Source organism: Callionymus lyra, chromosome 16 (genome assembly GCF_982586985.1).
Source record: "Callionymus lyra chromosome 16, fCalLyr1.hap1.1, whole genome shotgun sequence".
Classification (NCBI taxonomy): Eukaryota; Metazoa; Chordata; class Actinopteri; order Syngnathiformes; family Callionymidae; genus Callionymus; species Callionymus lyra.
In genome coordinates this window covers 4,917,887-4,933,893 of record NC_141833.1, presented here as the reverse complement: position 1 = coordinate 4,933,893, position 16,007 = coordinate 4,917,887, and the positions used below count along the sequence as shown (strand labels likewise).

The window sequence follows — 16,007 nt, the reverse complement described above, 5'->3', positions numbered from 1 at the left end:
TCACACTTTTAGGAGAATTCAATACAACCTGAGCCGCAAGATGACAGCTCTCTATATTGCAACAACAATGCAGATGGATTGTCGAGTCTTTATCAACAGCTGTCAGACTTTGTCCTTAAATTAAAAGAGTGATGGAAAGCCGCCAGTGTCAGGCCCTGTGGCGGGAGGATAAAGTACACTTCCTGTGTTGTGTGCTCAACGCCGATGCTAACACACCACCGCCTGTGTCATGCAGTCTAAACGATAAGGACAACAATTTAGCCTGAAGCCGACTATTCATTTACGGTTTGCAGAGAACATGACACGAAAGACACTTTTAATTAGATGTTTTCAGTCCACGATGGTGGAAGTAACTCTCTGTTCTCACTTTCAATACACATCGATGAGACAGTGAATTCATCTTCTCTTCCTGCTTATTTTCTCAGTGTGATGACTTTTCCCGTCTATTCACATCTAATTAACGTCTCGAGGCAACGCAAGGAATTCTTAAACTACTTTAAGAATTGTAAACATTCCCTTATACTTGGTACATTTTACGATGTTTATGCCTTAATTAAACTGGAGATCCAGACTTTGGAAGAAGAACTTCTCTCAGGGTTTGTTACACTGGAACATAATATTCAACTAACTCAACACACTTGATTCTAAAGCACACATCCTTTCTCAGAGTATGAGATGAGTTTTTTTTTATTGGAAGACAAACTTTTTTATACAGGACTTGGAGTCCAAGAAACCCTTTTATGCTTTCTGTACAGACAAGATTTTATTATTGTTGATAAGTGCGACTGGAGTTACTAGAACCACACAAAGGGTAATTTTGGACGACATGAAGCTACTGATAAAAATTGACAACTGACAAAATTGCTTTCAGTTTATTGGGATAGAATATTATGCAATGATTATAAAAATACATTTTTATGTAACTTCTAATTTAACTTATAGCAAGTAATTCAGTTTTGAGTTTTATGGAAGAAACAAAACCATGTTTTGTTAAACATGAATTGCCTTTTTTTTGCTGAATAATTATCATTCAAACAATAAATCTACAAAAATAATCCCAAATTCTACTGGTTTATCATTATTACTTTTTTTCATAATTTCTTTTGTGTGTTAATTTTGTTGCATGATTATATTGTATTTACTAGTGATGGACTGATGAAGCTTTACGAAGCCGTGTCATTATTTTCAGAGTCCACTAGATGGCGGTCTCTGCTCTATTTTACTTTTTTTGAATAACTGTTCTAATGAAACATATCATATTTAAACTGATGGCACCACCTACTGACCTCTAAACAACATGACACCGTTTCATGAAGCTTCATCAATCCATCACTAGTATTTACCATTTATCTGAGTATTATTCCAAGGATTTCTGTTTAAAAAACATACTTTTAAAGGGCAACTATTGTGTGGATTTAAGTTTAGATCTTGGACCTCTATTGTATCATCAGTATGTGTTTGTACAAGATTCTCTTTTCATTGAAATATTAACAATAGATAATTAGATTAAGCCCCGCCCACTGAAAACACTTTCTGAAGATGAAATCTTGTTTACCATAACCACACGCAGTTTTCTTTGATTGGTCAAACATCGAGGTTTGTCACCACTTTTCATCAATCTAGAAAGTCTCTGCCTTCAAGGGACTCATTGTATAAACAAAGGAGGGCGTGATTACAGCTGGCTGGAGGAGGAGTGAAGCCATCATTTCATTGTAATAGACTCTGCTCTCGTAACCTCTCGTTCGCCGAGATTTCAAACAGGGAATAACTTTATAAAGTAATAATTTCAAAACATGGTCATGATGAATGACTTACTGCATCTTGGAGAGGAAGACTTCAACGTTTGAACTGTGAGGGAGTAAAGAAGGTTAGATTTTCACTTAGGTTGACCTTTAGGAACAAACTTTCAAAATGTATTTAAAGTTAAAGCTTTTTTATTAGTTTTATATTATTCGTATGGATTGTTAACTTGTGGGGAACTTACCCGAAGTTGAAATTCCATAATGAAAAGAATTTCATGAAACTCCCCTTTTAACCATTGTCTCCACTCATTACAACATTCGTCTCAGTTATAAAAATATAAAGCTTCAGTTCTAACCTGGGCTTGGACCGGTTCTTACCTGTTTAATAACTCCAGCGCTCGATGAGGCCCACAAATTCCTCCTCAACTCCCCCTCATGGAGCTTTGAACTCCATCACACGCGACATGAGAATGAGGCCATTCACCAAAAAAAATGGCCCAATTAGGCGTTGAGTTGTTTACCGTTCGATCAGAGGGAGTCAGACTCAGAATCTGGGCTGCGCCTCCCTCTTATTCAAATGCCTGCCAGGCCCCGTTACGTTTTGGGGTTCAGTGAAACAAAAGAGTCGTTGGGAGAGCACGGGAGACTCATGACACTTCCCATCAACTTCAGGGGCTGGAATTCTGTGAAGACTCAGAGAAGACGAGAGGCCCCATTATATCATGTTTGGGGTTCACATTTTTAATACCATTTTTTTTTAATGCTAAATATACGTTTCCAAGGTAAGTATTGACTTCACCCACAAAAACACATTTGTTATATCCACATATAAATTTTCTCAGATTAGCACAATGCCAACATATTAGCATTTAAGCATCAGATTGTTCCTTGGATGATATCCCCAAAATTTAATATAAAGTACAACATGTTTCTGATGATATCATTTTAATCCATCCAGGCATTCATTGCTATTTGCTGCAAATCATTTCATGCAAAAGTATGTTTAGCTAGTTTCACAATTCAAGAAAACAACGTTCTGAACTTATTACGACATAAGAAAATATAAAATCAAGAGAAACACTTACCAACTCTCCGGGAAAAGCTGAGGATCTAAATAGCAGGTCAGCTCGCATTATGTGTTAAAGGCCCAATAAAAAGTTTTTAAAATATGTTTCTAGCTCCTCTTAGTGTCGAAATATCGCAACTGCAATGTTGTTAATACGTGTTCTCGCTGTTGCAGTTATATTTACAGAAAATATGAAGGAATAATAATATAAAAATATAAAATATTGTTGTAAAATGGCACCTTCAAATGTAACAAAGACTCAATAATGACTCAACAGCAAGAGTTCAGACTATCTGGATATTTTATTAATATGTAGAAAATGTATTAAAAAAGGAAATATATAATACATGTTTCCAAGCTAAACTGGATGTAAGATCCAACAATAAAACCTTCATTACAGCATGTGGCTTCTTTTTTTTGTCTTCAAACAGTCCAACTAATAGAATTGTTCACATTTACAAGGCAGAAATTTGAAAATGTTATTTTGGAACAAAGGAAACAGAAGAAAAATGTAGAGATGATCTTACTTTGTTAAAATAACAGCAGATGATGGAATCAAGTAGCAGGTGCATTTGAATCATGATTAAAGGAAAATTCAAGTATGAATTATTTTCTAAAATGTAACATTAATGTGTGGGCGGTTTCTTAGTTAATGATAAAACAGTTAGTGTGATGATTGTGGTCTCTAAAGTCATGAAAAGATCTATACAATATACAACACAGGCTGCTTTGATTTGAGCCAATAAGGATCAGGAGTTTTTTCATACAACAAGCAGACATATTTTAGTTGAACAAGCCAAGGTTTGAAAGTGGCTTAAAAAAAAAAAGAAAAAAAAGAAATCATTGTCGCCGCCCTGCTGGTGCTCTCCAGCTCTGCAACTTTATGATATTAAAATGTCAGCGCTTTTATTAGAGTTTGTTTCATGTACGTGGGATACACGTATCAAATAATTAAATAATAATACTTGAATGATCCTTTATGGACACAGTGGCTTAATTTCAAACAAAATTCAAGAAAATAAAAGGCCATTTTCAAAACATGACAACAGACTCTTCCACTTTGACTGAAACAAGGACAACTTTTTGACTTCCTGATTCAGTTTATAATTGTGTTTTATTTCTGTTTAAATATCCTGCAGCGTCACAGCAATCTCAATTAAATGTCCAATATTTATAATAATAAAATTAATCAAAGAAAAAAAAAAAAAATAATAAACAAAATCTGAATATAAAAAAAAAATCCTTACTACAAAACGATAAACAAAAAAAGCATAAAAAAAATGTAACTTAAACTCAAAATAACTGTTGATTAAAGTAAATCAATAGTTTTATATTGACTTTTGTGAGCTAGTCAGAAAGAAGAATCTACTCATAACTTAACTTAATTTCACAATATGCTGCTTTAATGGTTTATTCTACAATACTGCACATTATTACTAACTTTTATAATAATGAGGCAAAACAATTTCAATAAAGTTCCTTTTTCAGTGTTTTCCTTTTTCAACAAATGAGATTGTGGTCATGTTTGGAACTACAAGGAGCAGAAATATCTGGAACTAGTCAGTAAATTAAGTTAAAAAAAAAGCTGTTAAAGCAGAAGCTTCTTTTTATCTTCTATCTGTGGAAGATTTCAGGGAGATGAGGGAGACCGTTGCACCTCCATAAACAAGGTGATATCACAAAAGCTGCAAACTCTGTGGTGGAATTTTATTTTTTTCAACCCACGATCAGAGGAAACTATTGCTAAGATGATGGCATGGGCTGAAAGGATGAAACACGTCATCTACCTCTACTTGAGTTTATTCAGTTAAAGGAGAGTCACTGATGACCAGGGGGAAAACAATAGATACAAATATCAGACCCTCTGGCTAAATTAAATATTGAGATAATAATGCGAGGAGTTGCTTGCAGGGATTGAAACATTCGACAATTATTTGATTTCAATCTAAAGCCCGAGGAAGTCATTGTCAGTCTCCGCCCGCTAAACAGGAAATTAGACTGTTAACCGGGGAGGGTTCCGGAGAAGCGCGGCTCACGGATTACAGCTCAGCAACATGAAGAATGAAGCTTCAGCCGTGTTTGCTGATTGTGTCGTTTCACTGGGAGCTTTTCGGAAGAAGACTTGGCTTCGCTCCATCTTCCGCTTTTGTTCACGTCTCCTGAAGCGCGACCGAGCCCAAATACCACCCTGACTTTGTTCCGCCGTCAATTCAGAGATCACAGTGTATCAAAAATACAGCAGGGATTGACACGTGCGCGGAATTACAATAATACACACAACAAACTATTCCCTTCTTTACTCCGAGGGTTAAAGGCTTTATGATGAGGATGTTATTGAATCTCCAGTGTGTGTCCATCTGTTACAAATAAGTATCTGCAGATTTAACTGAAATTTCATTAAAAACGGATGTTTAAATTCTACCGAAATTTCCAGGTTACCATCTGGATCCAGCAATCTTTTGAAGAATTCATCACTTCATTAAGGGATGCAGCAGAATCTGCACGGACTTGACCTGTAACTTTGTGTGTTGTGCAGGTGAGTTCCAGACTATCCAGTTTTCAAATACTAAAATAGTTATATAGTTACTTTAATATAAAATATTTGGGGAAATTTCACATTGCCTTCCTAGTTTTTAATATTGTATTCAAATTTAAAACTGTTAATTCAATGTGTATTTTTTTTAAGCAAATGGTTACACAATTAATCATTTTTGCAGCAGAAAATAAACTTTTCTCTTTTTATCCCTGCAAGCAACAGAACAAAAAAACAAAACGTTTACATAAATAAATAAATATTAATATACAGTAGTAGATTTGCAACAGAGAGGGAACGCGGTCACCTATTGTTAAACATATATTTTAGCTATTTATGAAAATGTTTCTAGTAGTGACAGTCTGATGAAACAGTGTCATTATTTTCAGAGTCCACTAGATGGCGGTCTCTGCACTATTTTCCTCAGTTTTGAACAACAAACATCACATCATTTTTAAAGTGATGGCGCCACCTACTGACCTCGAAACTACATGACACTGCTTCATGAAGCTTCATCAGACCATCACTAATTTCTATGTCCTTCTACTTTCATCAAATGGCTGAAGTTAGTGTTGATGTATTTCATGTAATCCTACATTTACGAAAGATTCAAAATAATATTGTTTTTCAAAACGTTAAAGAACGTGTAACATTTTGGGAATTTTAATTGAATGTTTGTTGTGGAACTTGCAATGTATCAGTTTTGATCACAGGCTCACAGAAGGAATATTTATGAAAGTGTTCAATAAGATCATCACTTTCTTAAAATGACTGACTTCTGATTCCTGCTTATTTACAGATTTAACTTTGTGTGTTTTCCTCTCATACATGAAAGCATTCCCCTGCTCTGGAACTCTGGCTCAGTGCAAACATTAGAACAAGAACAATAAATATTGACGGCTGGTAATTAACTGTATGAATCGAACACGGAAACATGGAAGTAATGGATGAAGCTTTTGCTGGTGCACCGACTTCTGCTTGAATTAGTGTCAATGAACAGATGTTATTCTTGATGTTTACAAGAGCATCATAAAAGCTCAGAAACAAGGCAATCAAATGATACTAAATAGATGGATTTCTGCCACAATATCAGTTATAAAAATATATATATCTTACAGTCGAGGGTTCATTTAAGGGAATAAACAGCAGATTTGTGTTAAAAGTCGTACTACTCTATCAGATAAGCTTGTAACGCTCCCGGGTATTTTGGAGCGTCCCCGGGGAAAAGGCAAATCGTAGACTTACAGGGGAAAAAAAGCGTCTTTGTTTGCCTTTTTTTACAGCCACTTTTTTTTAGAATAATTGTCATTCAAAAGGTTTCTTAAATTACATACATTGTCTTCTAACTCGTGGGAAGAAGAACAGCAGGAAAAGACGACTAAAGCCGCGCGGAAGAAAAACTGAGCTCTGCTGTCTTTGTTCATTAGCGATGTTTACGACGTCGTTTTTAAATATTAGTCTCTTTTTAGTCTCGAGCGGCTTACTCTGTGTCGGCGGCTCAGCAGACCCAGAGCTCAGTTTCACTACGACCGGCAGCTGGGCTGGAGAAGGCGCAGTCGTGGGAGGGGCTTATTCGGCGGACCGCCTCCTCTTGCTGCTGATGCTGCGGAAGTTGAACGGCCTCATCTTCATCTCTACGAAGGGGATGGAGAACTCGTGTCCTTTCCAGTGGTACCAGTTGATACCCTGCGGAGACAATACAGGGGGTACATGAAACATCACTCACAGGGGTGTGTTATGACGTCGGCTCAATGTTAAGAACAGTACGAGTGACCTTGGTATGAATTGTGTCTGGGCTAAAAGATAATGTCAGAAGTTTGTTAAAAAAAAGTTGTTTTCAAAGGCTTACTGTGTAATTACAGTCGGCAAATCCCAGTAAAGTCCAAAGTCAATGCTAACAAGTCGTCAATTCTTCATTGATGTTTTCACGCTGAGTCTAAGCACATCAGGAAAATTAGTGATTCCCAACCTGTGGGTATTGCAAGTGGGCCGCAAAATCGTTTCCAAAATGGTATAATTTTTTTGTGGGAGGGTGGATTATAAAAAAGAATTATATAAAAATAAAAATACACATAATGATGTTTTAAATGTTAAAAGTCGTTAAGTTTAAAGGATATTAAACATTTTAAAATACTCTTTTCATTCACGAGTATTAAACATGTTACAAGGAAATGAGAACACATTATATTGCCTTCGTATTTATGGGGTCGGAGGTGGGCCGCAAAGGTTTTTGAGACTTAAAAGTGGGCCCTGAGTTGGAAAAAGTTGGGGACCACTGAGGTGATTGACTCAATACTATGATACCTAGCACTGACAGCTAACAAGGCTACCGCTAGTAAAAGGCTAATACATAGACACACTGACCAACTGATGGCAGTAGGCTGTGACGCAGAGGACAAGCTCAAACATCTGGACAATCTTCTTGCTCAGGGACAAGACAACCTCACTCCCCTCTAGACAAACCCTGGGGGACAGAGCCTTCTCTGCAGCCGCCCCCACTCCCTGGAACTCACTTCCTCAGCCCATCAGGAATTCACTCGAAACATTCATATCAGGCCTCGAAACACAGCTGTTTAAAAATTTATACTTGCAATTTTTTTTCTGTACCTCAGTCTGGTCCTCTTTACAAGTATCTTTGTGTGTCCTAAAAAGCGCTATATAAATGTGATTTAGTACTATTATTATTATGTCTGGAGCTAGTCGAACCAGCAACCTCTAAGTCACAAGTCATCCTGTCAATAGTCTGAGCTATGACGCCCCAAAAAACACGTTCATGTTTTAGACTTTAGACTTTCTTTTGTCATTGCACAGAAAACACAGCAGTGAAACTGGCAACGAAATGTCGTTATCTGGCAACCGTAAAAACTGCAGAGAGATGTATATAAAAAATATAAATATTAATAAGTTAACAATAGTGCTTATATGTTATATATAGAATACATACATAATATTTTACTGTTAAAGCCTGTTTGTTAGCAAAATAGCTCAAAAATGTTCTGAACGTATTCAAAAAAGCAAAAATGGAATGCACTTATTTGGTGTTATTTAAATTTATTTGAAATTTAAACTGTTTAATTTCACTTGTGTTCACCGTGTAGCTTGTAAAAATTACCAAGTCAAAAAACAACAAAATTTCCATTTCTATTTATTATATATGCTAGCCATTACAATCTCTTTAATCCTATTTGTTTTATTTCATGTTGTGATTCCATTTAGCCATGTGAAACAAGGCCCATGGGGGAGGTATGTGCTGTCTGAGTGCTTTTCCAATTGGAAAACATAGATCGATTTGAGATGCTTGTTTGGTATATGTCAAAAAAGTAAAGTAAAAATGATAGTTTGCTTTGTTTCAAACACATTTCTATGCGAGTGCGACTGTGTGGTCCAGACTTAATATAAGTGAGTGTGATTAATATCTCAAGTCAATTCAAACACCTGGCTGGACATGAACCGAATCCATCTCGAAGCTGTTCCATCGACAGCAGGCGACGCAGACACCGAGGATCAATAAATATCCTTTAAGTTGAATCCCACGTGGACATCTGGTGCAGCATCTGAGCATCGCCCGAGCTCTATCGGTCGACTCACTGATGAGGAGTGATACGTCTGTGCTGAGCGCTCACTTTCCATTGAAAGCATATAAGCTCCTCTGAATTAGCATTGTTGACCTTTAATTATAAAACCGTCCTCTCTAATCACCGCAAAATGCCGACTCCACGAAAAGCCATCCGCCAGAGTCTGTCCGGCTCTCAGCGCCACGAGCATGTCCTGATGTTTGTGTCAGGTTAATCTTGATATTTCTATGTATTTATGCAAAGCAGCAAGACTTCACAGGAAGTGACTGACTCTAAAATGCATTTCCGACTTTTTGTTTCACCGTTAGAAATTCAAATTTTCGACTGCAACAATTGAGATTCACGCCACACGCTCCAGAGAAACATGAAAGTTTAATTTCTATGCTGACGACTATGAGCTGAGAGACATTTTTCTACTTCGTTTTTAATGAGCTTGGTAATCCTCGGAGAACCAATGACTGACTTACTGTCAGTGATTGGACACTGCCCTCCCTCTTCCCAGAAAACTAATCTGTATTCCAAAGTAATAGGCCATAACATTACGACCACCCGCCTCACTGGTCATGGGCAGCAGGAGGGTCATTTCAAGCCCTTGGGAAATGGAGTGAGGTACAATCAGGGTTGTTAAGGATAGTGGATGAATCTAATGAAAGTGCAACATGGACTACACGTCTGGGTTCCCAGGCTAAACTATATCCACTGATTTTTGACCTATGGGGCCACGTCTAGGGACGCTTCCTGTACCATCCTGTTGTGATGTATCACAAGATTAAACACATGTCAGTGAAGACACGAGGACAGGAATGAAATAAACAACCAACAAGGAATATCAGCAAAAGACTTCTATAGCAGCTACCAACAGCTAAGTTTGCAAAACATATTTCCTGTTCTAAGACTGAATTTAGCTCATGTATCTATGAGGTCATTCTTATGCTTTCATGGCAAAAATAAATACTGTACAAATCTGAGAAAATATATGTACAAAATGATACCATATTTAATGTTTCTTTAGTTTTTCTTTCTAATAAAAATATTTTTAATTAAGTACGGTTTGTCCCCCATTTTATTTTGTGTGTCCAAGTTTCCTTTTCTCCACTTATTGGTAAATAACTGAAAATGCAATATAGCCCTTTCATAATATTTTGCTTTTATTTGACAAAGTCTTGTCTGACAAATGTACTGCTTAAAATTAAACCATTTCTAATTATTTCTATTAAGTAGGTCCTTTTTTAAAATCTACATTCTTAAAAATACTTTTTTCAAAATTCATGTATATAATATTCAAAATGTTATGCACATTTGTTTCTGTACATTTTGCCACTTTCAAATCTTTTTCTCCTCCACAGTTGATTGATTGACTTGACCTCCTGAGTCGGTGGTTAAATGGTTTTCTTATCTTGTTCCTCTGATCTACACGTAATCTAAACTCCACCCACCGGTCTTCAGTTCAGTCTTTTTATTCACTACCTTTTATACCATCCTCCACATTATCTTGCTGCCCTCCAACGATCCTTTGTCTGCCTGCCTGAATCCTGATCGTGACCCCTTGACCCCGTCCTCCCTCTCCACCCCTGTGTTGGTCTGGACTGCTAATCTGGTGTTGCTGACCTTCGCTATCGTCCATGGAGTGAATGAAGAACGTCGTGTTGGTTCTTGAGTATATTGTGTTGAGTTTCTCCAGAGCTTTAAGTCAAAGTACTTTAGATTATTAATTGCTTTGTTTAGGAGACATATATAAAAAAGTTAAAACTCTAAAATCATATTTAAGCTTGAGAGTTTGTAGTAGTGATGGTCTGATGAAGCTTCATGAAGCAGTGTCATTCACTAGATGGCGGTCTCTGCACCATTTTCCTTTGTTTTGAACTACTGTTTTAATGAAACATCAAATTATTTTCAAACTGATGGCGCCACCTACTGACCTCTAAACAACATGACACCGCTTTGTGAAGCTTCATCAAACCATTACCATGTATTGCATCAATCACAGTGTCCTGACATTATCTTTTTAATTGATTAAATAGTTGTTTTTTTTGCTCAAAGTCAAATGAAAACAAAATTATAAATCACAAACGTCATTCACAAGCAGTTTTTTTAGGGTTAAAACAACAAGCAAAAAATAATTTAAGCTGCAGCTGCAGCGCCTCCACCATCACCGTCTTCATTATTAATCTTCTTTTTCCTGAAATAAATAGTTTATTCTCCTCAACAACAAGGGGGAGGCTCGAAAAAAGAATCCACAAGAAGTCTTCATCTTCCTGTAACAGTGCTGGAGATGTTGCAGTGAGGATTTGTCGAGTGTCTTTTAATCAACACCTTCACAGGAGAAGATGACTCAACATCTGAGTCCCGGTGCCACCGCTGACAATGTTTCGGGGGAGGAAGAAAAAAAAAATCTGCATGACAGATGATGGTATTCTTGTTTTTAAACTTTATATTTCTCAATATATATGCATTTGTTTTTAAGCAAATTCAAGTACATTTAAGCAGATTGTATGTTCTCCAAAGATTCTACGTTAGACCATAATCAACAACAATCTAAGGGCTCCAACTGATGGTTTGGTGGATAAATTGAAGCTGAAAAAAGGTCAACACTTGATTTATGTCGTCGTTTAGTTTTTGTTTCTCCCTCTGGAGTAGATGTTTAATGCTGCATGTCAAAACTCCTTTCCCACCGCAGCACTTGACAACGCGAATCACCGAATCATACAAAGTAAGAGCCTCAATTCCACGACAAGTGCCGGAGGATCCCACAGGAACCAGTCTCGGTGTCTCAGAGTAAGTAAAAGTCAAGTTCTTCTCACTCGCGAAACCAGCAGTTTATAAACAAATTATGAGCGTATGAAACAGTTACACGATCAGTGAGAGAATGACTTGATCTTACCACATAATTAAACATTAAAGTGACACATTTAAGGATCATGCAAACAGTACATACTTCCTCTAAAACCAGGAAGAGACCTAAATGTTTCTGACTTTGATTAAAAAAAAAAATCTTATTTTTGAATAAGGTTAAGTGCCACACAACAAGCCTTTTCTCCAATTCACTCTTACTCTTCCTTCTGAAATCTAGTGACATTTCCAGAAATAATTTCCTTAGATCTTCTTGTCAAAACTGTAAGTCTATCAGCAGCTATTCCTGCATGTCTTTGATCCAAATTTGATTTATATTTTGTTGTTTGTTTGTTTTCACTGTAAATTTTGTAAATTTTATTATTTTCTTCATGAAATCTGTTTTAACTTTATTACATAATCAAACTAATTGATGGACCCGATGTTGACCGGGGATTTTTTATAAAACACATTGCAAAAATATTAAAAAATAAATAAATGCAAAGGCCATGAAATTTAGTTTGAAATATTTATGGTCAGTTAAACATGCATGCAGGACTTAAAAGTGTGCTAGCTTCATTCTTTTGAGCAACACGACTGCTAAAGGCTGAAAAATGGTCAAAAACGTTGGATGTCTTGTGACTTTTAAAAGGCTGTAACTTACTTAATATTTGAGCTACAGAGCTCAAAATAATAATGAGCCAAGTCACTCTATTGTAGCATTAACACTTATTCACGCTAATTTCACTCAAAACAAAACACATATTCAGAAGGTAATAATCAATAATACAATCTGTACTAGTAGGATTCCAGATTCTACTAGTGAATTCAAATCTCTACTAGGAGAGATTGGAATCCTCTTACTGAATTGGGATCTGAATATTGGAATTCTAATCTGTCCTAGGACAAAACGGAAATTCTACCAGGACAATCTCCAATTCTAATTCGGATTCGAAACCAAAACCTAACCCTAACCCTTAGCCTAACCCATATCAACATTAGGATCCCAGTTCAGTAGCAGGATTCCAATCTGTACTATTAGGATTCCAATCTGTACTGTGACATATATATATCACCTGGATGTATTCATTTACCAAAATTGTAGCATTTAAGTTTTCAAATATATTGATAAATAACCGTAGAGCAACCATATCAGGTGAAAAAAGAAAAGGAATTCGAAGCGACAAGTTATTGTTATACATGACAAATAACTGAAGGTATTTAGGGGAAATATAGTGTGAATTATAAAGAAACTACTTCAAGTATGCAATAATATTGTTTTAATATCCTGTAATTGTATTCAGGAATACATTTAGGCATTTCATTTCTTATTTTTCATTTCCATCAAAAAATTAAATGCAGTATAAAAGCAGTATAATTGTAATGCGGGGAGACTCACCTGACTGTGTCTGGACTCTCCGTACTTGCCGTTGAGGTTGGCGCGATGGCAGTTCTTGTACCACCAGGCGCCCTTGTAGGACAAGGCACAGTTGGTGACGGCGATGTCGTTGTCCCGGTCTTTCGTGGAGAAGGGGCGCCCCTGGTGGTAGCTCAGAGAGTCGCCTGAGTGAGGAGAGGGAAAAAGTTATCACGCCGGCATCTGGCTGGATCCTGATAACCACACTAAAAGTGGACGATGAGGCGAGACATGAGTGGAAGGAAGTCAGTCAGCAGCTGAAGACTGGCTGGATTTATTTTGGAAGGGAGAATATAATTACGAACAGGAGGAGATGACAGGTAATTCTGGCATATGGTGGTGTTGACAGACGGCGAGGGAAGAGGATGAGAGTCAGAAATTATGAAAAAGAGAGATCTCAGACGCCCAGGAGAAGGAGAGATGGAGAGGAAACATATGGCAAGTGGAGAGAAAGTTGATGGAAAAAAAAGGGCAGTTTGACAGATTACAAAGCAGACATAAATTCTTAAGTTTCCACTGCTGATTAAACATGATTGAACTCCCGTCATTCACTCCATATGAGCGCCGAACCGACGCCGAACATACCGGCGGTGCCGTTGTACTCTCCTATCCGCAGCTTGTACAGGTTTCTGGAGTCCCCGATGGAGAATTTGTCGTAATTCGCATAAACCGACTCCTGCCCGTCCTTCATGTCGATCCTCAGCTCGTATCGACCCTGAGCCGCGATTCTCTGGATGTTGTCCAGACCTGGAAGACAGAAACAACCCATTATTGACGCACATTAGCTGTGCACGCTAACATTATTATACGGTTATTTAAAGTGATAGACAACATGATGGTGAGTGGAATACGAGTACATTTCGGATGAACTAAGGGTTGGGATTATTTTCGGATGAATCCGTCTCTTTGTAGAGTTATAGGAAAACCTGTCTATTTTAATGTAGCAACTAGTGCTCAGTTATCTTGCTCACTTAAAAACATCCAAATACCTTCAAAGTGCTTGTCTGTAATGTCCATCTTGTATCGAAGAAACTTAAATAAGAATATTTTAAGCGAAAGCTACCAGGCCATGAGCGTACTGACACTTGCAATGTGTTTTAATGAGGCAGAAGCTGTAAGGATTGTAGCTCCCGAAACCCCCCCCCCATAAAATCCTGACTTATTTAAGTTTTTACAGAGCAATTAGTCTCTTTGAGGCTTCAATACAAGATGTTACAGACGAGCACCATGGAGGTATTTGGATGTTTTTAAGTGCATCTTTTTTGAACAACTGGGCTCCAGTCAATACATTAAAATGAACATACATTTTTCTCTAAAAGTCTCAAGAACCAATTACTCGCAACGGTTAGTTGAGATGAGAGTGAGTAGAAAACTTGTAAAGCTTGAATTTTGGGTGAACCATCACTGTAATGGCATCCAAAAAATATTGTTTCTATCAGGAATGAGAAGCAACTTTATGTTTAAAGCCATAGAAACTGACTGTATGATTCAAACAGCCTCAAGTTTGAGAATCTGGGGATTTATCCGTGAAGTGTCGAAGAGAACAAGTCGTGAAATTGAACTTGCGGCGGTAAATCATCTTCTATTGTGAGATTTAAGAGTCTGTTTATCCTTTTTTTGTTTTTCCTACTTTTCTTTTAGACTAAATTGTGAAAGTTGCAGCCTCAAGTTGTAGCTTTTTTTTTTTCTCTTCACACACTCGCTTCGCCCTCAATCTCCAGTGTAGAAGATAGCCCAAGTCCCGACAGCTGACATCAGAGATTAGGACTTTCTTCGGTATCTCCGAGGATCTCTGTGCAACCTCCAACAGACCCGTCAGTTGTTCCAGTCCTCAGAGAGCTTTCCGCAGGTTGAGAAAATAACTTTCCTGCCGCTGATAAACGTGAACAAGCCATCGAGGGCGTATGAAATGGAGGGTGCGACAAGTGAGATGACAAAACGCTGTGCGAGAGTCATTATTGCTCATCAGTGATAAGATCCAGCCTCGGCGATGGTAACAACCTTGGCTGGATTAATAGCGGCTCACAACTCTGCGCGAATGTGCGGTGATTAAAACGCGCCACTGTTACAGCGGTGTAATATTATACGTCTAATATTATCATCTGCCCATTACCGACACTTACTCGGGAAACACGAGCAGGAATGAAAGAGAGGAGGGGTGGACGAGATAATGATCGCAGCTGCGATGATTTCTCTCTGTTATTCCATCATGAAACTCATCCTGTGCTCGGCAGGACTCCACTGCTCTACAACAGCTATAAAAATGGTCGTTTTAAGCTATAACTGAAATGATAAAAGCTTGATTCCGTTTTTATTTTTTAACAACGCTGGGCAGTTGGGCATGTTTATGCTTTCACGCTGTGCGATGGATGGTCTTTGTCGGCTGTGGACGGCGGTGACAAAGTTAATGGCTGGACTCTCTGGACGGCTGTTTAACATACCACTGGTGGAGGGTTTAATGGCTGTCAGAGTTGTGACCATCTGTGGAACGCCGTTGGCTTTGACAAGGAAATGTGACTATCATTTTAGAGTGCTCGATAAATATATTTAACCCAGATTGTGTCATTCAAATATCACATTACTGTACAAAACAGAGCCCGGGTGAAATGATCCAATACGGTCTAAAAATGAAATGAAAATATAATTTTTGGGGGATTTTTAAAATGTTTTTTAACTAAATGTATCCGTGTATTATTTTGTATTCAAGTATTTTTGTAAATTGTATATAATTAAATAGTTAATAAGCAATACATATTTTTATACATTTTTTATTCATTGTTTTCTTCTCAAAATAATGTTCTTTTATCTTTATGTGACGGCTGCTTTGTAACTTGTATGTATGAAT

General features: G+C 37.3%; 1 protein-coding gene across 2 annotated transcripts in view; it reads right to left on the bottom strand.

The window, feature by feature from the left end:
- Positions 1-3,091: 3,091 nt before the first annotated feature.
- The window catches only part of tnr (tenascin R (restrictin, janusin)), a 95,800-nt gene continuing 82,884 nt past the window's right edge, over positions 3,092-16,007 (bottom strand). For both annotated transcript variants that reach the window (XM_087810789.1, XM_087810790.1), the window contains exons 24-26: positions 13,748-13,909; positions 13,145-13,308; positions 3,092-7,027 (exon numbers count right to left, since the gene is read on the bottom strand). In XM_087810789.1, coding sequence (XP_087666915.1) covers positions 6,911-7,027; positions 13,145-13,308; positions 13,748-13,909 — 443 coding nt within the window. In that variant the 3' untranslated portion in view covers positions 3,092-6,910. The remainder of the gene's footprint in view (positions 7,028-13,144; positions 13,309-13,747; positions 13,910-16,007) is intronic.